The 25,767-nt window shown below is 33.2% G+C and overlaps 3 protein-coding genes across 3 annotated transcripts; all 3 read right to left on the reverse strand.

Annotated features, from left to right (window-relative positions):
* Positions 1–8,330: 8,330 nt before the first annotated feature.
* On the reverse strand, positions 8,331–12,120 carry LOC139882889 (WRKY transcription factor 55-like). The gene is made up of 3 exons (XM_071867143.1): positions 11,729–12,120; positions 10,565–10,696; positions 8,331–8,817 (listed from the first exon to the last, which is right to left on the reverse strand). Exons 1-3 carry the CDS (start codon positions 12,118–12,120, stop codon positions 8,331–8,333), a joined length of 1,011 nt encoding a protein of 336 aa, XP_071723244.1.
* A 7,290-nt stretch (positions 12,121–19,410) lies between these two features.
* LOC139882891 (cytochrome P450 71A19-like) lies at positions 19,411–20,273 on the reverse strand. Its single transcript, XM_071867144.1, has 2 exons — positions 19,628–20,273; positions 19,411–19,583 (listed from the first exon to the last, which is right to left on the reverse strand). The coding sequence occupies exons 1-2, from the start codon at positions 20,271–20,273 to the stop codon at positions 19,411–19,413; spliced, it is 819 nt and encodes a 272-aa protein (XP_071723245.1).
* A 1,052-nt stretch (positions 20,274–21,325) lies between these two features.
* LOC139882892 (probable protein arginine N-methyltransferase 6) lies at positions 21,326–25,389 on the reverse strand. Its single transcript, XM_071867145.1, has 13 exons — positions 25,195–25,389; positions 24,884–24,949; positions 24,450–24,518; positions 24,305–24,340; positions 23,799–23,864; positions 23,528–23,596; positions 23,320–23,397; positions 23,003–23,081; positions 22,730–22,824; positions 22,143–22,227; positions 21,789–21,991; positions 21,446–21,564; positions 21,326–21,368 (listed from the first exon to the last, which is right to left on the reverse strand). Exons 1-13 carry the CDS (start codon positions 25,387–25,389, stop codon positions 21,326–21,328), a joined length of 1,203 nt encoding a protein of 400 aa, XP_071723246.1.
* Positions 25,390–25,767: the final 378 nt, after the last annotated feature.

Consider the following 25,767-nt stretch of genomic DNA (forward strand, 5'->3'; position numbering starts at 1 on the left):
TATATGGAGGATGGATAGAGATTTTTTTAACCAACTGGGAGAAGAGTTTTTAAAACCAATAACATCATAGTGCAATACATGGACCAAATTGATCGAGGTGGCTGATCCAATGGTCCAAAACAACAAATAGTTGCTTTAATATTATTATGAGTCTTGTATAAAAAATCTTAAATGATTTCTTAAATCTCAAGATTCATCTGCAATATACAATTATAAAGATATAAAGTTTTGAAGTTATCTTGGAGGGAATAGATGATTTGCGATTAAAAAAATATTAAGTTTTGGAATTATTTTATAAGGGAGAAGACACATATTATATGACATCACGCTTTTGGATAAAAATCAAAATACCACTACTATCGAATAGATCCGGATAAAACACATGGAGAAATTAGATGTTCAACTCAAATCTACCAAAAATCTCAAACGACTCTCATTCATAAAACTTCAACCTCTACCCACAAAATATAGTTACTGAATATGAAGTTTTAAAATTATTTTGGAAGATAGAGAATGATTAGACAAGTCTCACGAAGTGTGGGAGGGCATCCCACGTTTAAACCTGCTTATCATAAATCAAATATGAGGACCATTAAGTGGTATGTGATCAAATATAAGGATTAAGCACCGTTAAGTTTAGATGTGTCATATCGAAGAATTTATAGAATATTGATATAAGATAATAAAAATCCAAAATGACAAAAAAAATTATTATAAAATTTGGAACTACATTTTTATCTCTAATGGCGTTGTCAATTTCTATCTGTAGATTGGGGACATCGGAGTGTCAGGGTTACTTATCAATCACAAAAATATCACTACTATTCAATAGATACGAATAGAGTAAATGGAAGAATTAGATGTTAAATTGAAATCTGCCCAAAATCTCAACGATTCAACTTATATCTATAGATTGAAGTTATGGGATTATAAAGTTTCGAAATTATTTTGATGGGTGAAGGGAATGATTGGACACGTATCACGAAATGGGAGGATGACCCACATTCAAAACTACTTATCAAAAATCAAGACGTGAGCACCATTAAGTGGTATCCGATAAAATACAGGGTTTAATCGAACGCTAAGTTTATGTGTTAGATTTTACAGAAGAATCCATAGAATATTCATAGTAAATAAGATAAATCAGAAATAACTCTCATTTAATTGTAAACTTAGAACTTCATCGTCCTCTAATTGCATTTTCAACCTCTATATGCAATTACGTGACTTTAATTGTTTAAAATTAGTTTGAAGGAGAGAGATGATGACTTCAAAGTGTCTCAAAAGTTTACAGACTCACAAGAATTACATACTCTCTTATAAAAAAACGTGAGAACTATTCAATATTATCGAATTAAGTATAGAGATGAATTGTATGTTAATTTCAAATTTGTCAAGTTTCATAAAAAAATACAAGATTTCTCGAAAAATTCCGAAACGACTTTCATTCGATTGCAAAAATTCATATCTCATTTTTATCTCTAATAGTCATGACGTAGACTCTATACTTATGAGGCTTTAAAATTTCGAAATTATTAAATATGAAGAATTTACAAAAGATATATGGTAAAAATTAATTGTTTTTTTTTCTTTTTTTTTCCCCTCAACATCAATGGTGTGATTGATGGAGGTGGAAGATCATAAAGCTAGGAAGCAATGAATAGTGGTTTTAATAATGATTTGAATGTGATTTTGCTAAAACTTGATGAATAGTAAAAAAAAAAAAAACTCTATTCCTATGTGAGACCTTTATTCCTCTAATATCTATGCATTACAAATTTGTCAAGTTTCATAAAAAAAATACAAGATTTCTCGAAAAATTCCGAAACGGCTTTCATTCGATTGTAAAAATTCATATCTCATTTTTATCTCTAATAGTCATGACGTAGACTCTATACTTATGAGACTTTAAAATTTCGAAATTATTAAATATGAAGAATTTACAAAAGATATATGGTAAAAATTAATTGTTTTTTTTTCTTTTTTTCCCCTCAACATCAATGGTGTGATTGATGGAGGTGGAAGATCATAAGGCTAGGAAGCAATGAATAGTAGTTTTAATAATGATTTGAATGTGATTTTGTTAAAACTTGATGAATAGTAAAAAAAATAATAGACCTTTATTCCTCTAATATCTATGCATTACACTAATGGAACGCATTCTAAGCATAAGAATGGAATTGGAACGCATTTCGATCTGCCGTTCCTTATTTAACGCTCCAAAAAATGTTGGAATGGACTTGGAATGGTGGTTTTGGAACGGAAAAGTGCGTTCCAATTTTGAAACGGAATATGGCGTACCAGACATTTGGGAATTGGAATAGACAAATCCGTTCCAATTGAAAGGTGTGTCAGTGCACTATTTTACATGTATGGAACGAACAAATCCGTTCCAACTTTAAGTTCAATATTTTTTATTAAAAAATATTATTAAAATTATTGTAAATAAAAATTGGATTTTCCAATTGTTGTCTGTTCATCTCTTTTCGTGGATTGCTCAACCAATTCATATTTTATAGGTTCCTCATGTTACTCTTCTGCACACTTGATTTTGTTAGGTTAAAGTTATAATATGTTCTAGGCATCCGATATTCAGATTAAATAACCACATCAGAATTAGTTAGCAAAGTCCGTACCCATTAGAATGATGAAGAGAACTCTCAACCCCATATTAATGAAAAATGTTCACCTCGAATTGTTATGGTGTATGCTTAGAGAAATATGAGACCAGAAAGAGACCTTTTTCTTTTTGATAAAGGGAAAATTTTTATTAATCAAAGAGAGAAAAGAGGGGGATAAAAAAGAAGATGGGAAAGGGAAGAAATCTTGCATTAGGGTGGTCGAGAGCGTGATGGATAGTTTCGTTGGTTTTGGGTTGTGGTTTTTCAGGTGCTTTCTTGTTTTGGCGTTTTTTCTTGGTTTGTGTCGGTTGTGTTATTCTCGTTGGTTTTTGTGTTTGTTCTGCCTCCTGGTCTGGTCTTTGTTCTCCCTCTGTTGGCCTACCGCTTCTTTTTTGGGTGTCTTGGCTGTCTTCTTCGTTGCTTCCTCCTTCGGTTGGCTTCTTTTGCTGGTGGGTGTTTGCTGCTTGCTCTTGGCTTCTTCTTGGTCTTGGTGTTGCTTCTTCTTTTGCTGTTCTTGCACGGCTTTTGGTTTTCTTCTTTTCGGGTTTTGTTTCTTAGTTGTTTACCTTTTGGCTTGTTCCATGTATCAAAAAAAAATGGTGGTCGAGAGTGCCGACATAAGCCATCCCCGATCCGCCGGATGAAATTTCGGGGTGATTAACCAAAAACCGTACGTGAGAAGGGAGACATCCTGTTAGGACATTCCACTGCTTGAGGCTAGCCTTGATTACATTATCGTTCAAAGTCATGAGAAAAATAAAGACAGCTAGCTAGCCTATTACAATTTCACCAGTAGGCCAAACAACAATAAAAGCTGAAAATCTTCTTGTAATCTCGACAAGCCTCGCAAGAAGGGACTGGTTGATAGAAGACTGTCAATCCGAAGCCCTATATTGTTTTGAATAATTAATGAAACAAAATTTGATAGAAACTTGGTTAGAGCAAACAATTGAAATGTTTTTGAACATCTCATGATGGAAAAAAGAAGAAGAACAATTTTTAAATTGTAAGTGCATGAGAAAATGAAGAGACTTAGAGGTTTTTAACAATGAAAGTGGAATTAAGGAAGAAGTGTTTTATAATGAAACAAATTCTTTTGAATAGAGAGCGACAAATGTTTTTTAGTGAAAAATCAAAACTGAAAATCTTAGGCCGTCCTGACTATATAAAACAAGTGAATTAATCTGTATGCTTTAGTACGGTTGATTAAATCACAGTCTACTTTAACAATAATAAAGCAGAAACATCAATCAATATAATAAACTGCAAGATTGATAAAGGAAAGAGTGTACGCGATATTTTTACGTGGTTCGGAATCAGAATGACTTCTACATCCACGAGACCTAGTCTAGAAACTGTTTTATTTTCGAGGTTACAAGTATAGATTTGTGACACCTCCCTCGTGATTTTCCTCTAAGGACGGGAGATCACTCGAGGGGCATCAAGGATTTCATTTTTAATACTTATCAATTTAGCAAATAAATCTTTATTCGAGTTTTATATCCTCCATAAAATATTAGAACATAATTAAGTATTTTAGTTACATATAAGTTTATAACAATAATAAATGTCAGGTTAAGTCTAATACACACTTCGGCACAAATGCCGTCCAGACGAGTTATTATTGAAGATAATTATTACGCTCTGCTCGAGGCTGAGGAGTAATGTACCTCGGTCTTCGAATGAGATCTTATGCTACTAGTCCTCACTGGTACTTCCTAACTATTCGTTACGTGTAAAAATTTTATTCAACGTTTATGAGATATAAAATCCCGTGAGTAGGTCGTTAATTATAGGAGGGTTTTTCCCTCCCTTATATTTATTCTAGATTCTACCCATGGTAATATTTGAAAATATTATCATTTAATGCATTCACCAAAATCTCACCTGGTCGACTAGGCGAGTCGATGATTTTAATATTAAATAATTTTATGATTTAAAATCAAAATCAACTTTCAATCAATTTAGGCAATCATAAATAAGTTATTTATTTCTATTATATAGGAACCACTTTATCCCACTTATCGAACCTTTATCGGTAACCGATAAAGTCTAGTGTCCTTCTCTAGAACAGCTACCTTTCTACTCCTCAACCAGGCTCTCATCAAGCTTCTGAACTACGGCCCATAGCCCTCCGTAGCTCAGTGTCGTGTCATGATAACCCTTCTAGGCATTCCGTAGAACCAGCGTGGATTCATATCGTGAATTCCGTCGAACTCAGAAATCGATTTATGTATTTATCCGAGTTTCCCACATGTGGTTACATGTAATAGTAATTTATTATAAATCTTTACGGATATTTATCCGCTTAATTTATTTAGAATTATTTCCGGATATTTTCTCTCAAATTATATATATATGATTATTTATCATATAGTTCATAATATTTTTTCCAAAATATATACATATATATATATAAATATCAATTTATTTCCCAAATCGATATATATATATATTTGTTTATATAATACAACCAATCCTAGGTAGCTATTATATATATTATATACAAACAATATGCATGAAGTACATAATAAAAATATAAGCGCCTTCTATAATTAAAAGTCTACTCACAGTAATGAAGACCGATAATTGCTAATTGATATTAGCTACTTCTTCAATGTCGCCCGTAGTTTCGTTACCTACTAGACGATATATAAAAAATATTATTTTCTAATTTTTAGGATAATTGAAATGTCTTGTTGTTCTACTTTAATTTTACTTGATCTTTAACTCATATTAGTGTTTACTACGAATTAAACCGTACACGTCACTCTCGTCGCAATAACTCTAAGTTACTTTTAAAATATTTCTTTAATTATATTCTAAAATCAATTTTTCCTTAATCCATTTATTGAATTAAATACTTTTATAACATAAAAGTATTTAGGAAATTTGCACAATTTTCCTAATCATTTAAAATAATATACTTTAATTTTTTCATAATTTTTTTAAACTGATTTACTACTCCAAATAATTTTTAAAACAATTAATTACATTATCTTTTAACTCTAATTTATCAAAAATCGAAATAAATTATATTTCTTATCTTTAAATTCCATTTTTTACATATTATGTTTAAAACAAGAATTTTAACCTATTGTAAAAATTTGATAGGTTCGGGACCAATAAAAATGATTTTATTAGATTCGAAAGATAAAACTAGGTTCGGACTGTCTTTAAACAGGTTCGGTATATGAAGACAGTCTTACCCTTGACTATTTCAAAGACAGAAGGTATTTTTTGTAATTATTTTAAAGACTTGAGGGCAAAATGGTCATTTGATATTTAAAACCATTATTACATCTTCTTCTTCATTTCACGATAACTGCCTCCCTCTCCCCCTCTTTCTCTCTCCGACGGCGGTCGCCGGTGACGACGACGCTAAACTTGACAATCCAGTATGCAAATCAAAGCTCTCGGCGTGGGGATTCCAAAAATCAAGTTATTTTTGTCTAATTCGTAATGGTTTCTCTTTAGTTTCCATCTTTTAGTAAGTTATTGTACTCCTCCTAAGGATCGTTTTGATATGAAAATCCCTATGATTTAACAGGTTTAAAGGGTCGAATTTTACCTCGAAAGTTTCCGGTCACCGATTCTCACGGAGGCTTATGCTCAGATGTGTTCTCCGTCGAACAAGGAAGCTCCTGGGAGTTCAACTCGGCCAAGAATCGGTCGACTGAGTCACGGGTCGACGGTGACTCAGTCGTGACTCAGTGGGTTATCGCCGTCAGATTGAAGAAATTGAACCGTTTCTGAACTCCTCGTCACTCCTTCTACGACATATCTCGATTTGGGTTTATTCTGGGCAACTCGAATTTTCGACAGTAAGTTGCTTACGATTTTGTAAATTTTAACAGTTATAATCTTCCGTAAGCTTGTTACGGAAGAACTTTGGACTTAATTTTTATTGTAAATGGGACTGTAAATTGGACTGTATGTACTGATATGTTTGTAGAGAATATCTTGAAATGAGAATGGCTTGTATGTGAAATGGTTTCTCTGGAAATTTTTGAATGGTGGAGGAAGTTATATGCAAGAGTGTCGGTAGTGTAATGCAGTCCAAAATATTCAATGGAGTAGCTTAGGTTTGTCTCCCGTAGCCTTTGTAGATTTTCTATTCAAAGTTGAAAATTTGTGATTTCACAAAAATGAATCCTGTCAAGGGAAAATGGTAGAGTAGACAATAATTTGGATAAGTTGCTTCTTGATTGAGATAGAAATAGTTGACTATATGACTAGAGGTCAAGTAGATAGATAAATGTTTGAATCACTTATGTTCTTAATCTTGAGAGTTTTCATTTCGTATATGATAAAATTTATATTGGCTGATGGTTTTTTTTCTAAAGAAGAATAATTTATAAATGAATACACTTTTATATGTGTCCTTTAGAGTGACAAATAAGTGTAATTACAACCCTAATGAACTCTATACAAAAAGATCTAAGATACCTCAATGAAGCTCTACGATGAAAATGACTTCCGATCTTTTGTAATACTCACGCATAAAAGTGTTAAAAAATGAATCTGTGATTTCTTCAATATATATGCACGCCACACTGAGAGTTCTGAAATGATCGAGTTGTTGTAGAACTCGATCTCTTGATTTTTTTCTCTTCAAGTAACTTCTCCAACCATTTAGAAGATAATGTGAAATCAAATAAATATTTGACTTAATTTAAACAATGATTCGGATAAGATATTGACTGAGTAAACCGAACCGAATCATCCTCCAATGGCAGTAATAAATCGAGTCAAAAATGCCAATATAATCAATCCGGATTAAACCGAATACGCGCACCTACAAAAACTTTTTTGTTCCGTGTGAAAATTTTCACCAAAATTTTCAGCCCAAACTTGGTTTTACTCTGACACTAAAGAATGGGATACTTCATTTGTTTAGTCAGACACTATGGAACGAAAATAGGCGTTCCAACTTTACAATATTTTACCACCGACGTAATCCATTCATAATTTAAAGATAAATTTATTTTTGGAATGGGTATGTTCGTTTAGTCCTAGAATATTTAGAACGAGAATATATGTTACATGTTTATAAATATTATTTGACTTTTAAAACGACAAATTCCGTTCCAAATTATAAAACATAAATTTGGGACGTATTTTTTCCGTTCCAAAAGAAGTAGAGGATTATAAAATTAAATATTTATAGTATATTCCATTATTCATTCCAAATCTGGTCCAATACTTGTTAAATTTGGAACTCATTTCCTTTCAACAATTCGTTCCTAATCACATGTTTTGTAGTAATGTTTCAAAGTATGGAACACATGCAAAATTGTACCGAGAAAAAGAGCTTGAGTGTACACAAGTAGATTAATATTGGACAACGTTATAAAGTACACAACTGGAAACGAAAATGAACAAGTATTTTCAGTTTTGGCTGGCTGCTGGTGCACAATGAAATTCAAGCAACACGTTTCATATGGGCCCTTCACATTTCATTCAAATGCATCACTCTGAAATTTTTTCCATTACTCATTCACACAAAGTATCCAAGAAAAAGAAAAAAAAAACCTATGAAAAGAAAATTTTGGGCTTCTATTCTTTATTTTCTCACTTTTAAATGTAGCATTAATCAAGTTAACAAACTATATATAAACCTAGAACAGAAAGAGAAAAAAAAAATGAATCCAATCAATGTTAATCAACTAAATGAATTGCCCAACTTGTGTATTGGTCGTATTTAATTTAATTATTTTTATCCTCTGAATGATCCCATTTATTGTCGACTGGATGAAAAATGAAGTCAATACTATTAGTTGTGCTGCTACTCCCGGAATTGAACATCACATCCACCATGTCCGCTACCGAGTCGGCCGCCCCATATCGGGTAGAAGAGGAAGGCCCTGCACCACAACCCACACTGCTGCCACCGGCCATTGCGCTGCTGGCCCCTCTGCCACGATATTCCATGCTGAGCCACTGGGCCGATGGAATTGAATTTGGTACAAAAGTAGTACTACTAGTACTAGTTGTGGTTATGCTAGTGTGATGACTCATCCCTTGGGTGAATTCCGGTGGCGGTGGGGCCACGGATGGAGCAGTGGATGACATGTGGCACGTGTGGATGCCCCGATAGGTTACTTCGAACATGTAGGGATCGTTGTCTAGACGTTGCACTTGCTTCTTGGCTGGACAGTGATATAGTTTTTGGTGTGTGCACCTATAGTAACCCCTGAAATTGAAGTTGGTATATTTGTAACGTTAACGCTGAAACTTATACCCTAGTAAGTATCGAATTGGAGGTTTTTTTCTTCTTCCCCTCAAGTTCCATAAGAAAAAATAAATTGTAAATGGGAAAATGTTAGATATTTTATATTAATAATTTCAAATAGTATATGGTTAATTAATCGCATTTTGACCTATCGCGTGAATATAATTTATTTATTTATTTTTGTTAGACCATAATTTAATCGATGTGCGTAGTAACTAGAGTGAGAATTCATTTATCATTTAAAACTCATAATTTAGGCTTATGTACCTTTTTTTGATGTGTTTAGGCATGTAACTGACTCTTTATTAATTAATGAAATTATAAGCAACGTTAAGGGTAGAGATTCGAAAAATAATGTACTGACTAAATAGAGAATTATAATATAAGTATGTATATATGACAAGAGAATAAAAACTTAGGATTTTATATACCTAATATCACTAATAAAATCTAATTTTAATAGACAATAGTAAAACATTATAACCAATTTTTTTTATTTTAGCTTTAAAAGTAACATACCTTGACATCATGCTTCTTCACTATTTAGTCAATACGTTAAGTATCTATGTCCATTATTTATGGTTGATTTGTATAGTTAAACCACTAAATACACAGTGTGTGATTAGATTTATCCTATTATTTTCGATTTGTTGTTGTTTTAAACTCTTAGGGTTGAAATTGTCTTTGAAATTGAAATTAAAGTGTGTAACGTTTATAATGACTAGCTATAGATAGGAAATTGAAAGTTTCCTGATATATACAGCAAGTCAATTTCGGTTAGACATGACTGAGTCTTGTTGTAGACAACTTAGACATATGCTTTTAGTCGAACCTTCTGCATGATGCGTTAACACATATGAAGAATTCGTTATTGAACAACTCAACAGACTTCTAACTACAAACTTATGGAAAATGTCGTGTTTGAAATTGTCCCAAAATTTAAATTTGCTCGACAATAATGATTTTTTTTCTAAAAGTTTTGAAGTGTATTGGGCATCAATAATTTTTAGTTTTGACACAGTCTAATATCTAGTTTCGGTTCAATAAGCTTCAAAGATCTAAGAAAACATTTGACAACATATATATATGCATGTATTAAATAATTAAATGTTAATGTTCAGTCTAAATACAACCTCTTATTTTGAAAACTTTCGATACTATAGAAAAAATAAAATTGAGTGGTTCGAATTACAAATTTATTATCAAAATAAATTTTGACATGTGTCTATTTATTTTTTATTCATTTTATGATAAATAATAAATAGGAACAAGATTTCATTAGAATTATAATTCTTAAAATAAACTACAATTATATTTTTTATATATTTTTAATTAAAGTCAATAGATATTGTAATTTTTTTCCCCTTTTAATTTAATATTAAACATAATTTTTATTTTATTTTTGAAATATAAATTAGCAATATTTTAAATGATAATTTATATTTATCTTAAAAGTACGGACTTCTCATCCAACAAACGAAGCACTCACTTGTTAAATAAAATTCTATGAAATTCATATTTATAACTAGTCAAATTGTTGTCCTATGATAAAGGCCCTATCAGTTAAAAGTTTAAGCTAATTTGTTTCCTGAAATTTGAGATTAATTTTTCTTTTTAAGATCAATTAGAGTTTATGTTAACCTTCAAAGAAGCAAACATAAAATATTTAGACTTATGATATATATAAAGCTCAGAGTAATAAACTCACCTAGGAAATTTGCAACCCAAAATCTCCTTTTGGCCATATTTTCTCCAAGTGAAGCCATCTTCTGGAGGAAGGTCAGTGTTTCCATGTTGCGGAGCAGGGAGTGTCACAGTTCTCTTCTCTCCGTCGCCCTTCCTATAATTAAATTTAATAGCACGTAAACATGCATGTCTTTAAAATTGATTAATAATATAAATTTGAATGTTAATTAGCTTCATAAACTTTAAGTATTTGTTACAGTAGCTAGTAATGCCTTGGAAATCACTATTGGGAAACTCAACTACAATTTACAATAGATGAAGATAAAATTGCCATGCATTTTTGTGGTACTGCAAAAAAAATAGCAGTTAGAGACAAAACGACATTAATGGACGATCAAAACTAGGAAATTTATATTATCGGTCTAGCAATTTTCTTGGAAGTTCTCTTTTGCTTTGTTATGTAGGTTCCTCTCCGGATGGAACCGAAAGTTAAACATGACACAGAATTTACTCTGCCAAGGAAACGATCTAGTCATTTCCCCATCTGAGTATGAAACAGCACTACCTGTACACATACGATGTAGCTAAATTTGTAAATATATATGTATGTACACACAATTTTCCTTCATACATATATACACACATACATAGAAGAATCTCATCAAGGCACACGTACATAAACCTGTATGATTGTTAAATTCTTAAGTTAGCTTGCCATTTGACATCTATACACATAGGGAAATCGAGGTAAATTTATATATCTTATACTAGGGAACGCAAGAAATCTGAATATATGTTTCAAATTTAAGAGCAATATATTTACATAATTATTTTAATATTTTAAAAAATAAAAATTAGTCTCCATCTCTAGATATGAATAGACAGTAACATGATATGCAATTTAATATGCACATACTTGGTTAAGCTGTGATTAAATATAATATTTGAACCAATTTCCCTTCCACTAAGAGATTTTATCTTCGTTTAGCTTTCTGAAATGTGCATTCTGATATGAAATGCATGGATGACCATTTCGATTTTCTAAATTTCATTTTATATAATTACACCAAAATATATATATAGGGTAAAACAATATGTAGAGGTAGCCATATATGTTGGCAAGTAATTAACATCTATATATGTTATCAAATAACTTAATAGTCTATAATTAATTAGATAAGATTACCTTCTTCTTGGAGCTGGTCTTTGTGAATTAGAGGAACCGGGTCTTCCAGAATCCAATACATTAACATTGGCTTGAGCATCCCCTTCGGATGAAACTCCGAGTTGAGTATTAGAAGTAGTAGTACTACTCCTACTAGCTGAAAGAATTTGCCTCTTTATCCATTCGTGTAAGCTCGGATCGATATGTTGCTGCTGCTCCTGGAGAATTTGATATTTAGAAGATGATTGCAATATCCATGCATTGAGCTTGTCTCGAGCAGAAGCAAATACATTTGTGATCTCATCACAGGACTTCAAGAGTAACTCAGGATGATTAGATAAATTCGGTAGGGTTGACTCCAAATCTGTAACTAATTTCGAGCCTTGATACATTATATGAATCACCTCCTCCATTGCTAGCTAATTTGGTTTAATTTGGGTTGTTAACTTTTCAATTGAGACGCATACATCTATATAGTACATGGGTTTTCAAAGAGAGATAAAATTCAAAGAACTGTTTTACACGGTGTAGAAAATTAAATAACGTATTGAAGTTGTAGCTATTTTAAGTTATACTATATAATATATAGGCATATACCAAGTCATGGTCTCCCATTTATACTTTGGTTCGTAATTAAGTTCAAACACTAGACTTGACCCTTTTTTTGCTTTTGTGGGTCTAGAAGAAGACTTGTCCCGTTGAAACGATCATTTTTTGGACCTTGAATGGAGAAATTAACATTTTGTTAATTCCATCAGCTTTGATTAATTTCACAAAGTGTATTTTTAAGTAATTTCCCCATAGATCCCATATCTATCTATATGAAGTAGAAATCATATATATAACTTTAATTACATAACCGGGAAATACTTTCATTCCTTATTAATTTATATTAACAACATAAATTAGCTAAACTCAAATTCCAGCCTCTCATGCTAATAAACTCAATTACTGATATGGGAAAAATAAAATTTATGAGGTCTATAATTTGATTGGTTAGATATATGCAAGATGAAACCTAAGAATTAAAATGTTAAAAGAAGATACCAATGGAGGGTCGTCAAAGATATCTACACATTGACGACATGTTAAAAAGATGCATCTCTCTTCACTGACAAATTACTGTTAGTTTAAAAATTGGGACAAGACTGTCAACTAGTCGAATAATAGACCAATGACTTCTGATTAATGGAACTTAATTAAACTTTTAAAAAGGTAATAATTTTTTTCCCATTTGTTTGATAAAAATATTTCAAACCATTTAGACTTGTTTCGAACCTGCATTGTATATACAACAAGACATCACGAGCATCAAACCATCAGCAAAACGGCTTCCTTTTCTTTTCTTTTTTTTTTTTTCTTTTTTTGGGATCAGCAAAACGGCTGCACAGATGAGGAAGGAAAAGAACACATGCTCCACTAATCATGTTCTCGGGCTCATGTTCTTCTACTGGTCATTTTCGCAAATGGCAATTATGTATATATCCCCGCTCTAATTTTTTTCCCATGGCACTAATTAAGTATTTGACATTCATAATAAACCAAAGAAAAAAGAAAGTATTTGACATCCTTTCATTTATTTACTATTACTGTTGATCTAAAGTATAAGCGGTACTAATTAATAAATTGTTGTCAAAAGAGGCCGACCGTATTCGTGCTAATTGGTGTTTATCTTTTTTAATAACGTGCTAATTGGTGTTTAAGCGTCGTGTGTTCTGTGAATGCCATATATAGTACGCATGGGAATTTGATAAAGAATTTTTTTTCTGGTCAAAGAAGACTTATTTAGTTATAACTAGTAAGTGGGTCCTTCCGTTGAACAAAAAAGTTCATACCTTCAATAATTAATAATTTAAATATATATATCATATAAAAAATTATATAATAATTATTTTTTAAAAATATTATTAAATCTATATAAATATTATATTCAAAGAGAATTATTTTAATTTTATAGCAGTTTTAATTATTTTGATTTGATTTCAAAATATACAATCCTATTAAATTTAAAGTTTATTTTTTTTTAAAATTAATAAACATAGCAAACGTAAAAGTTATATATCAAGATTGATTTCATAATAAAATTTACAATTATATTTAATCAATTTAGTTGTTACTCTTACTTGAAAAATAATATATGTCCGTTTTAATTAAGAATAGAATCAAAACTATAACGCGTTTTTATGATGAATAATAGTTTAATGAAAAAATTAGAAAAAAATAATATATATTAGAAAATAAATTAGAAATAATTTTTTAATAATATGCGCGTTTGAATAGGAAAAATAAGAAGATGTGTCCGTTTTAATTAGGAATAAAAAAAAAGAATATATAAATTTTATTATGAATAATTTTTTAAATAATAGATAGGAAATTGATTAGGATTAAAATTAAAATTATTATATTTGTTTTTATTAGAAAAAATTAGTTGGTAGAATTTTATTAGGAATCATTATGTTTTTATTGTATTTTGCTTTCCTAATTAGAATAGGAAAAAAATATCATTGATTTAAAATTATAATTTGCTTCCTATTAAACTCAAAATTCTTAAATATATATGTCAAATTATTATTCGTTAATAAAACGCCCCGTGTCGGATGTTGATTTGACAATAAAATTTACAATTTAATTACAATTAGAACAAATTGAGAAAGTCTCTCTATTGTCTATATAAGATTGATTGATTGATGATTGATTGATTGATGGATGGAAGGTTTATTTAGTTATATTATGTAGTATTGCAGCAGGCCTAAGAATAGTTCTTCTGACTAGTCCATTTTATGAATTCATAAAGCCAGAGGCGCCGAGATGATGTTAGGATTTAATTCCGACTAGGGTCGATAAATTTCAAATGATAGGATGATAAATTAAAATTAGATATGAATTTAATTGAGTTGAGTATAGCTCGAAAGATAGGGGAATTAAAAGTTTATAGTTGGAGTGTGGATTTTTTTTCAATTTTATGTTTTTTGGCTGGCTAAATAATTTGTTTGCTAATCTTCAAGATGATTGACTGTTTTTGTTCATACTAGCTGCTTTTTGGATTTGGATGAATTGAAACAAAGTTGTCTTCGAATTTTGTGTGTGAACAACCTGCATCAAGTAACATAGGCATTCACCGTTTCTTTTCTTAATAGCAGCCACTTGATTTATGGGGGAATGATTCACTCTCGTTACCACAATTTGCTTATGACTCTATTTTATCTGTGCCGGCCTCTCTTGAATTTATGAAGAAGCTCAAACTTTTGTTGAACGGGTTTTCAATTGCCTCAGACCTGAAGATAAATTACAATAAGTGCTCCTTTGTTGGCCTCAATATTGATGATGAATTCTCAAATGAACTAGCTGGTATATTTGGTTGTATTGTTACCAAGCTCCCAATGACGTATCTTGGCTTGCCTTTAGGAGGGGATCCTTCAAAATGTTCGACATGGGAGCCTGTATTGAAAAAGGTTGACGAGCGTTTGGCTTCATGGAAGGGAAAAACTCTATCAATTGGAGGTAGACTTACCTTAATCAAATCTGTCTTATCAAATCTTCCGATCTACTACCTATCAGTCTTCCCCATTCCAAAGAAGGTTGCGAACAAGATTAACTCCGAGGCTCCAGAAATTCTTTTGGTATGGTGTCTCTGAAAGGAGATTTCGTGCTATTAAATGGTCCAAAGTCATTGCCTCAAAGCTCAATGGAGGTTTGAGAATTGGTTCGATTACGGACAAAAATAGTGCGCTGTTATTTAAGTGGCTGTGGCGACATGTGGATGAGGAGAATAATGTTTGGAAGGAGATAATTAAAAAGAAATACTTTGATGAGGAGGTTGACTCATTTTGTCCCAAAGCTAAATAATTCGAAGCTCTCTCATGTGTGCAAAGGCATATTAGCACCATTGTCATCCTCTCGAATAATGGAAGATCAATTGTTGAATTCTTTATCTATACGTATCGACGACGGGCATAGAGTTAAATTCTGGTGGGATAAGTGGTGTACCGATGGCTCACTGAAAGATAAATTTCCGAGATTATTTCTAGCTTCCTCTGGTACATACTACTCAATCTCGCAAATGGGAGTTTGGATAGGTACAACCTGGCATTGGAACTTGTGTTGGAGGAGAGAATTATTTCTTTATGAGCAAGCATCTCTCTGTGAATTAATGTCCCTCATAGACTCATTTTCTCCTCTCCCCAATAATAAGGACTCGATGATCTGTACTCATGATAATAACGGATATTCTGCAAAGAGTGGTCGATTTCATCTTGAAAATTTGAACACAGCTGCAGCTCACTTCCCCCTCATCTTTATTTACTCTGGAAAACAAAGATTCCCCCCAAAGTCAGCATATTCTTATGGCAATTGACTCATGAGAGGATTCTAACTAAAGACTTCTTGTGCGAAAAAAGGATCGTCCAGCCCCCTGAAAACATATGTCCATTCTGCCTATCTAATATAGAAACAGCAAGTCACCTTCTCCTTCACTGCAAGTTTTCGTGGCAGGTTTGGTGCAAGCTTCTTAAATGGCGGGGAGTCTCATTTTGTATCTCTGAAAATACCAGCGACTTGATATCTCTGGTATGGTTTGGGTCAAGGAAGGATGCAAAAAAAATTTCTCAATATTATGCTAGCTGCTACATTGTGGACAATCTGGCTTCAGCAAAATCGCTTAATTTTTGAAGATACTCAACCACGTTGGTGTGATCTGCATTTGTTTATTCTTCATAGAGCTACGACATGGATGAAGGCCGCAAATGATGATTTTTGTTACTTGTTCAACGAACTCCAAACAAGTGCAGCCGGAATCCTATTTTGGTCCAAAAAGAAAGCTACTAGGCAGGATTAATCTGGGACATCTTCAAGGCAGGAAAGCTACATCTTCAAAACCAGATACATACACATCTTTTGTAATGGCTAGATTTCATTTCTTTTCACATCCCTCCAAGCATTGTTACATTATCATTGTAATCGGGTTTACACCCAAACGGTAGTCGGTTTTTGGACGACGCTCTCCCTTATCATGTACGGTTCTCCCTGAGTTTCACCCGGCGGATCGGAGATAGCTGACTTAAACCGACTAGACCATCTTTAATTTTAATAAAAAAATTAACTTGTTGTCAAAAAAAAAGTAACATAGGCATTATGGTATGGAAAGATAATCTGCATTGGTTGGATCTTATCTCACTACAGCCGTCACAATCTCATTGTCCTGTTACCGATAAATGGAAACCTCCAGAATTGGGTTTAGTCAAGATTAATTTTGATGCATCTTTTATTTATGGTGCCCATACAAACTGTTTTGGTGTGGTGGCTCGTAATAGGTTGGGGTGTGTCTTGGAAGATGAATGGGGAAGGTTGGAGCATATATTGAAGATGCTTTTCATGCAGAAACTTGTGCAGCAAGGTCGCATTACTTCTGGCAAAAAGATTGGGATTGCAGCAAGTACAAATAGAAGGAGACTGTCTGCAGTTGATTAATGAGCTGCAAAAATCTGGGAAAAGTTTGAGAAGCTGTGACATTCTCATTGATGAACTCAAAGATATTGCTTCTTCTTTTCATTCATGTATTTTTAGCTTTGTTAACGCTTTATGGATATCTCTCTACCGGCTACTGTAAAAGATTTAGTCCTTTTTGGACTCTTTGGTTTAATATTATTTCCTAGTTTACCATAAATAAATAATTATTAATTAAGTATTTAAAATTTATTGAATAAAATATTAATTAGAAATTATTAATAAACTTGCTTAACTATTTTAAGAGATAATTGAAGTATTTTAATGTGAATAAAAAAAAATTGTGGTCAGTTCTCTATCACTTCGTGCGCTGACTCATGACTGTCGACGGTGAGGATACTTGGATAAGCTAAAAAATAAGTATTTTAAAAATATTGGATGCCTAATCAGGAATTCAGATTAATGTGTATATATAATAACTTTTCCTTTAAACAAGATTAATTTATTTATTAATGTTAGACTTGTCAATTTAATTTGAAAGTTTATACGACATATATAAAGTATATTTAATTTATAAATATCATAATAATATATCTAATGTTTTCATTTTTTATGGATTAAGAGGGTATAGGGTGATGGCATATCGATGTGACGATTAAATCGCACGATAAACCAACGTTAATCGAAAGGGACAAGTTGAGAAGTTTCCTCTCGGATAGGAAACAAACAGCAACTTTGGGCGAGGATTTTGGGCGCTTCAGGAGTCAGAATCGAGCAAGGTCGGATGCTAAATTGTAGAGTCGGATGTCTACTTTCCAACGGTTCCAAGAACACTTAATTCTGGTCACAGACGAGGGTGAAAAACCCAGTTTTGTGGACGAGAGTCAGATCTAGCGAAAATATTTTTAACAAGTAAACAAGTAAGGTTTTAACCGAAATTTGTTCTTTGGTTTTTTTTAGTATTTTTCTGGATAATAGTACTTAGAAGTTTGAGATGCTTCTAAGTGTCAAATGGATAGAGACCGAGTTTTCTAATCCCCTTTGAGATAGCGGAAAATATGTTCCCAAGAAAAGAAAGAAGAAGCTATGGTTTAGAAAGAAACCACACTTAAAATAATATAACAAAAATTGAAATAATAAAAGAATTTTTCTTTGGCAAAGTCTGAATTTTATTCATCACAAAAATAATTATTTTATAGGAAAAATACAAGGTCATTCGGCTAAAAGGCTTTAAATGCCATACATGAACCAAAATTAAATACAACTTTGCTTGTAGAATTGAAATACATTAAAATAGACTAGATACATTAATTAAAACGGAACATTAACCCTAGTTACATTGAATATTTCGGCAGCCCTAAGGGGAATGAGTGCAGCTTCGTCTTGGAGGTTCATGCACTTACAGTAAAGTTAGATGCATGAACCTTAGAGCTAGGAGACTTGTGGGAGCTAGGAGACTTGTTGCAACTGGAAGAATTGATTACATCTTGAAAAAATTGAGGCAACTCATTTAATGCTTTGTCCGAATTTTCTTCATAATCTTCTAACTAGAGAGTTGAGCTGAGTTGAGCTGGAATGAGCTGAGTTGAACTGAGATGAGCTGACTTGAGCTGATTTATGATAGGAGAGTATTCAATGAGCTGAATTTTGAGCTGGTTGTGAGTTAGAGGAACTTCTAATAAGTTGAGGGAGCCAGCAAAGTGAATGTAGCTCGAAAAATGCTTCATTTCTTCCTCTAGTGGAATTTGGCCGAAAGACTTGATGTGAAATGAGAACGGTCCTTCATCATAAGGCCTCTACTCTACCAAAATGAGCCTAGCTACGTGTCGAACAAGAGTCATTCATTCGATAAATATTGTGTTACGATTATGTATTTATTTATAATAAGAATTTTATAAAAAATAGGTGGTTGAGTCAAAGTATATCTTCTTCTTAAGAAACTTTTATACCTCTGAGCTAAAAAAATTTCCTTAATGATTACCAGGATTACAAAATAAGAAAATAAACTAAAATTAGCTGAAGAACTGAAAGAACTAGCCGCCGGCAGTCTTGGGATCAAAATAGCACCAGACTTCAAGTGAATCGCTACCACTTGTCACTCACTTTAGTCCATCCTTAAGTGTAATAATGTATGTTCGGTTTTGACGATTCTCCCTCTACACAAACATACATAGATTTTTTTGGAGCAATTTTATTTTAAGTTTGTGTAGTTACTTTCTAGATTTTTTTATATCTTAACTATTTTCCCTACTGAGGTGGATTCAAGCATTTTGATCCTTGAGAGCATTAAGGAGAACATCAACAAAGTCTTTCTCCACATCAGATTGCTCATTATAAGGATTCAAATATTCATGGTCTTCAATCACGCGATCAAGAAAAGTTTGCAATTCATTGACAATATTATTAACACGTGACGTGTTTCCCATTAGAACATCTATCCATCCCAAACTAGGAAACAAATCAGCAAAAATCTCAAACCTTGTTGAATTGCCTTCTTCACCAACTTCCCAGCACTCTCATAGTCCTTGTTCAGTACTCTACCGAACGCGGATCTGGAAAATATAGAGCTGTTAATGTCAACATACAGCTCACTTAGATTAACCGCAGAAGTAGTATTCTTGATGCTTGCAAGCTTTATCTTGTCCATCATTTTCTTTGTTTCTTCTTCCCTCACGGACTGAAAAGCCTCGACTTTCCGAGAACTCAATAGTTGAGTTATGAAAATTTTCTTCAAGAATCTCCAATAGTCACCGTGTTGGGAAAAGGCCAAACCGTTGGAATTGGGGAAGAACATTTCCACATCTTTTTTAGTAGGTCTATTGGAAATTAGAACATCTTGTTGTTTAATGATCTCATCAACTATCTCTGAAGATGAAATCACGAGAAATGGAGTGCTTCCGAGGTTGAGGATCATTAAGGGGCCATATTTGGCGGATAGAGAATGGAGTTTTCGGTGGAGTTGTTTGCCTATTTGGTGGAGGTTGCCTATAATTGGAAGCTTTGGTGGGGACGGAGGAGGATTAATATTCTCTACATCTCTTGTATTCGAGTATGTGCATATCAAACAGATGATTGCAATTGCAGCACAGAATACTAGAGTAATAAGCATAAACGATAGAGCCATTATCGAGCTTTTAGGTAAGGTTTAAGAAGCCACTAATGAGATGATATGAGAATAAAACGTATGGTACACATATATATAATACCAAATTAGACGCAAATTAATACAATAATGCATGTTTCATGTGATTCCATTTTAAGAAAAGTCTTTGGGTCCTATCTTTGTCATAGAGAATTAAGGACTCTGAAGATGATGCTGCCAACAATGCCAACATGAGGGTAAGTGAGTGGTATATATGCCAATGTCACATTGCTAACTGGCTTCATCAGATGAAGCTAAACAGCAAATAAATTAGATCAAAGACTTTTCTAAAAAAGGAATCACATGAAACAAGCATTATTGTATTTGTGATGAGGGTATATTTTGGACAAGTTTTTTAATAATTGGAAGATAGCAGCTTGGGTTTCAGTAAAAGCATTATTGTATTTGTGATGAGGGTATATTATGGGTGCGATCATTGAAGTCTCGAACATGTGCCGTCTCAATAAAAAACACGTCTTTTGAAATTATTTGAAGCAACACGAAGACACACAAAGAATGCACCCTAAGGTTTTGAAGCCAGATGTGAATAATCTCAACAGAAACTATGACACCAATCGCCCATGAATAATGGACTCCACTTAAATGCATTTCTATAGAAACCTTACCTCTTACATGTCTTTTTTGCAATAAATGATTTACATTTGACTATATTTTCTGACTGTTAACTTAAAAGTCAACAAGTACAAACCATATTACGCAAGGAATGACATCTAAGATACCTATGAATAACAATCCACCTTCAAAAAAACCTTGTTAAGTCTATAAAACTTCTTTTAAGAAAACAAATTTGTGTGACTCTTACATTACAAAGAATGCGGATTGCGTCCAAGAATATCCGGTAAGGTAAACCAATGACACCCTCTTCATATTAGTCTATAAAAATACAACAAAGCATCTGAAACAATGATCTAAAACCAAATTGAGATCAAAACTTCCCTGCACCTGTTCCTTCATCCTACAGTTATCAGTCATCAGAGTTTATCTCTGTCTTCTTTTGCACCACGATCAGAAAATCACCGCATTACGGACTCTTTAACAAAGAACCGGCCACCAGTCCTAGAATAGAATTAAGTCTAATAAGAGCAACAAACAAAGAAACTGTAAAAACTCAGAAGCTGCAGTAAAAAATTTACTTGTATTCAAGATGAATATTCATAAAGCGTTGATTTTCTTTGCTTTGTGTTAGTGTCACATTTCCTTCAATCACTTGATCTTGCTCCACCTCTATGGGCTCATAAAAATATACCACAGTCTGCAAAATCAATTTCAGTTAAAACACCAGCATGCATGCCATGGATCGACTTTTTTTAACAGAATTATATTAAAGCCAAAGGAGTAGTTTATTTTTTGGTTTTCTTTTACATTAATTCCAAGAGAAAGGAATTACAACTAGTTTCTATTGAGTACTATGTAGTATAAATTTCCTTAAGTCTGTGTTTCTAACTTAATGGTATAAACTGTAATTAAGGATGAAACCTGTTGCCAATGTGTTGGTGGATCCTCTGGGGCAGTAGACAGCACAAGGCCATCACTAGGGTTTGGTCGTTTTTTTCTCTGCGTAACTTCCACCACATCGTCATTCAATGAACCAGACGGTGATGGGGAAGGACTATTGGATGACGACGACGCGGACCCAGTGAATTCTACGTCAAACCAGAATGAAAAGCCGTGAAGTGGAGCTGCAATTAGAAGACCATCAATAATTATATTAGTGCCAAGCTACATACATATATAAAATACTTTCAATGTTGACATCAAATGATGATGTCTTCAGGTCCATGGCCAAAATATAAATTAGTAAACAACAAAAGTAGGAGATCTGAGTTTTGCCTCGCATCATCGGCTTGAACATGTATCTTGATGTAATAGATTGTAGCTCATGAATTTGGACCGTGTAGCAGTCCACGTGCTTAACCTGCAATCAGTAAACTTGTATGAGATTGTATACATTATACATACATGATACATTATGCATCATGCTCTTCGAAAAGGCAGGAAAATAGAGACATGTCAGAAACAAGCACCTAAATATCAGTCAATGAAATCCATTTAGGAAAAAAAAAAAGAAAGGGTTTCACATGCAAGTAGCATTTAGGAAACTGGAAATCATCTTATTTAATATACAGCCACTAACTACTTATAACCTTTCCCCCCAGGTTTAAGCTGTAATGATTTCAGCAATACAGAAAATAGTCAATGATCTCAGTAAAGCTGAGACCGAACCATATAAACAAGTCCGATACACAGACAGGATAGTTAATGAACGTCTCAGTAAAATACTAGAACCTGAGATTAAATAATGACAAAAAGTTGGTTGCAAATAATAGACTATTCCTATATGTATATTCACCATCAGGTGCATTTGTTTTGTTTAGGTTGAAGTTGAACCGTGCTAAAAGTTATAATATTGGACTCACCACATGTGGCCATGTCAGAACATTTTCGCCCGTAATTGTCTCCACCAAGGGCTCCTCAAAGGCACACTGTTTTGCTAAAGGCATCATTGCTGACACTGCAACCAAACATGATGAAAGCAAATGTCATTTGTAGCAAAAAATATGTTCAAAAGAGCAAGGCATGCAAAAATAAGGGAACTATCAAGAACATCCCGAATAAAAAAAGACACAAAATTATTTTGTCAATGTGATAGAAATTTAGAGAAGTAATTTCATTCAGCAGGAGATACTCACTATCAATTCCATAAACATTGCGCCAGAAGTCAATGCTATCACTGTATCTGTCAGCATGTGTGATTGGTGCCATGTATAACTGCAAAATTTGAAAATTCGAAGCAAGCACTGCATTAATATAAGCCTTATTAAAATTACAAGTCTAGCTAAACAATACTTCAACAAAATCAAAACAGATCACCCAGGGAATATAATTCATTTAAGGTATTACCATACATAAATGATAAAACATATAAATATAGTTTGCCTAGAAGCTGGCAGTACGGTTCTGATCAGCGCTTTGAAAATGAACAACAGTTATGAGTAGAAATATGTACCACTGCATGTGAAGGAAGGATAAGGCCTCCTTTTTTTAACCAGCGATCTCTGGCATTAATCACACTCCCCAGCATGCTCTGAGAAAAAAGAATATGATGAAGGCAGAACTTAGATGAAAGGGCATGGTACAAACTCAAGAAAGCCACTATCTATTCAACCATGAGATATGTAGATGAACACTGTACCAACATAAATTACAATAATCACCTCATACAAAAGCATGTATCCCATCCACTCAGAAATGATGACATCAACTTCCTCATCTATTTCAACATCCTGCAGAAATGACAATTACAATAGAGTAGCACTACGGCGATCAATTTCGTTTTTTTGATATTCAATAACCAACAGCCGAAAGGGAAAATCAGCTTCAACATATTTGTGAGTGCCACGTTTTAACACTGTCCAAGAAAAAAATGGAAGAGGATTCTTTGAATTTTTAATTCAAACATACTACAGCAAGTTTAAAGAACCTTACTTCAACTCGTCCATGCAATACTATGACCTTGTTTGCTAAATTGTTTGCCTTTACAACTTCACTTGCCTGGATAAACATAATAGAGAATCAGTCATCGTTTCTTTAGTTGCAAAAGAGTATAAATAAATTCTTATGTGTTTGTTCTAAATTTTTCACATGCAATGATATGATATCATGCATCGTAGATACAAAAGGAAGCAGATAACATTGTCTTTATCTACACTCTCCGCTCAACCCTTTACCTCTTTCACAACTCAATAAGGAAACATTTCAACCATTATTCTAGACTCACCAAATATAACTGCTGACAAAAAAAGATGCAACTCATCAAGTATAGCAGACAGAACAGTATTTCCAGAGCCAATTTTTAATCCTGACGCTATGCCATGATATGATAGATGGAACTTTGACCGATTAAGATGTATAACAAGGCAAAGTGATAGAAACTTTTAATCTACCAAATAAAATAGTTTCACAGAAAAATGTGAGGGAAGGCATTAATTTACCTGGAGAGCAATATCACTTGCATCAATTGCATAAACCTAGTAACATAACAAGAAGTTAATAAATCTATATTACTTCGATGAAACTTTAAGATAAATTTTGTACATAATATACACTCTGACAAATATCAAGTCCATCGAATCTTGCCTTTTTAGCACCGGCCTGAGCACAAAATATAGAAAGAATCCCTGTGCCACAGCCAACATCCACCACAACCTGCAAGCATTATCATCTTCGAGAGGTCAACTATAAATCTGTAGCATGGCTGTCTAGTAAACATATAAGGCAAAACCATGCCCAGGGATGTCGTATACAGCCCTTAATATGCGTCGAAAGCCACTGTAAGATAATCCAAACAATTTGATTGTCTTACGCTACTATAATGATAAATAAATAAATAGAACTAACAGTATTCACGAGTTCTCTGCAGAACAGTGAAAAATAAACAGAAATATAGAATCGAAATTTCTGCCTGGAATTAAAATAAACATGGAAAAAGTTTATTAACATTGGTTGTGTTCTAATATTAAAATTCAGCACAAGGAAAAAAAGGGCCCTAAAATAAGATCACGAGATATTACTTTTCCTTCAATATAACTCTGATGCTGCAAAATCGCTGCCCTGTATGTCTCTGTTCGAATTCGATCCTGCACAATTGAAAGAGAATGTTGCCAAGGACCAACAGAAACCAAATAAGCCATCCAGCTGACAGCTCCGTATAATTACATAATCACAACTGAACTCCACCAAACAAAGCACAGGAATTGCATTCGGAATGTATATCAAGATACACATCAAACTACATTCCTATTGATAAGACCCTAATTCTTGATAGAAACATAATTTCATTTAAACAGAGCATAAAATACTTTTTTCAAGATTACAAACCAACCTTGATCATCTCTTCGTGGATACCGACGTGGGCGTAAGAATGGAAATAGGCCTTGTCGAAATCCGTACAAGGTGGTGCCTCATGCGTATCACGTGACCTGCTTCGACCTCCTCCCACACGAAATCGTTCTCTCCGAGTGTGACTCGTTCCGGCCGACGAGTGGTGGTGGTGGCCGTTAGCATCGCCGGACTGCATTTTCTGGATTCTTGGTTTTCAGTTCCGGGGGAACTTATTAGGGTTTCAAAAGCAATAGCAGCTCACTCTACTGTCTGTAGCTGAATGGTGTGCCTCCCCTCAGTTGTAAGTTTCAAAAAATATGGTCAAAATTTCAATACTTTGTCAGAATTAAAATATACTCCCTCCCTGTCCTGATATTTTACGATTTTGTATTCGTTTATATCGATATGTATTTAGTCAATAATCAAACGACACGTGTCGATGAATTTAGACGCATAAAACAGGATTTTCTGTACAAATAGAGGGATCAGGTCAGGGTCTTTTTTTGTCCCAAAGTTTTATGCTTTTACCGGATATAGTCCTGACATTTTCTTTTACCATAATTTAGCCCCAATA

The sequence above is a fragment of the Rutidosis leptorrhynchoides genome, unplaced genomic scaffold (genome assembly GCF_046630445.1).
Source record: "Rutidosis leptorrhynchoides isolate AG116_Rl617_1_P2 unplaced genomic scaffold, CSIRO_AGI_Rlap_v1 contig323, whole genome shotgun sequence".
In the NCBI taxonomy this organism is placed as follows: domain Eukaryota; kingdom Viridiplantae; phylum Streptophyta; class Magnoliopsida; order Asterales; family Asteraceae; genus Rutidosis; species Rutidosis leptorrhynchoides.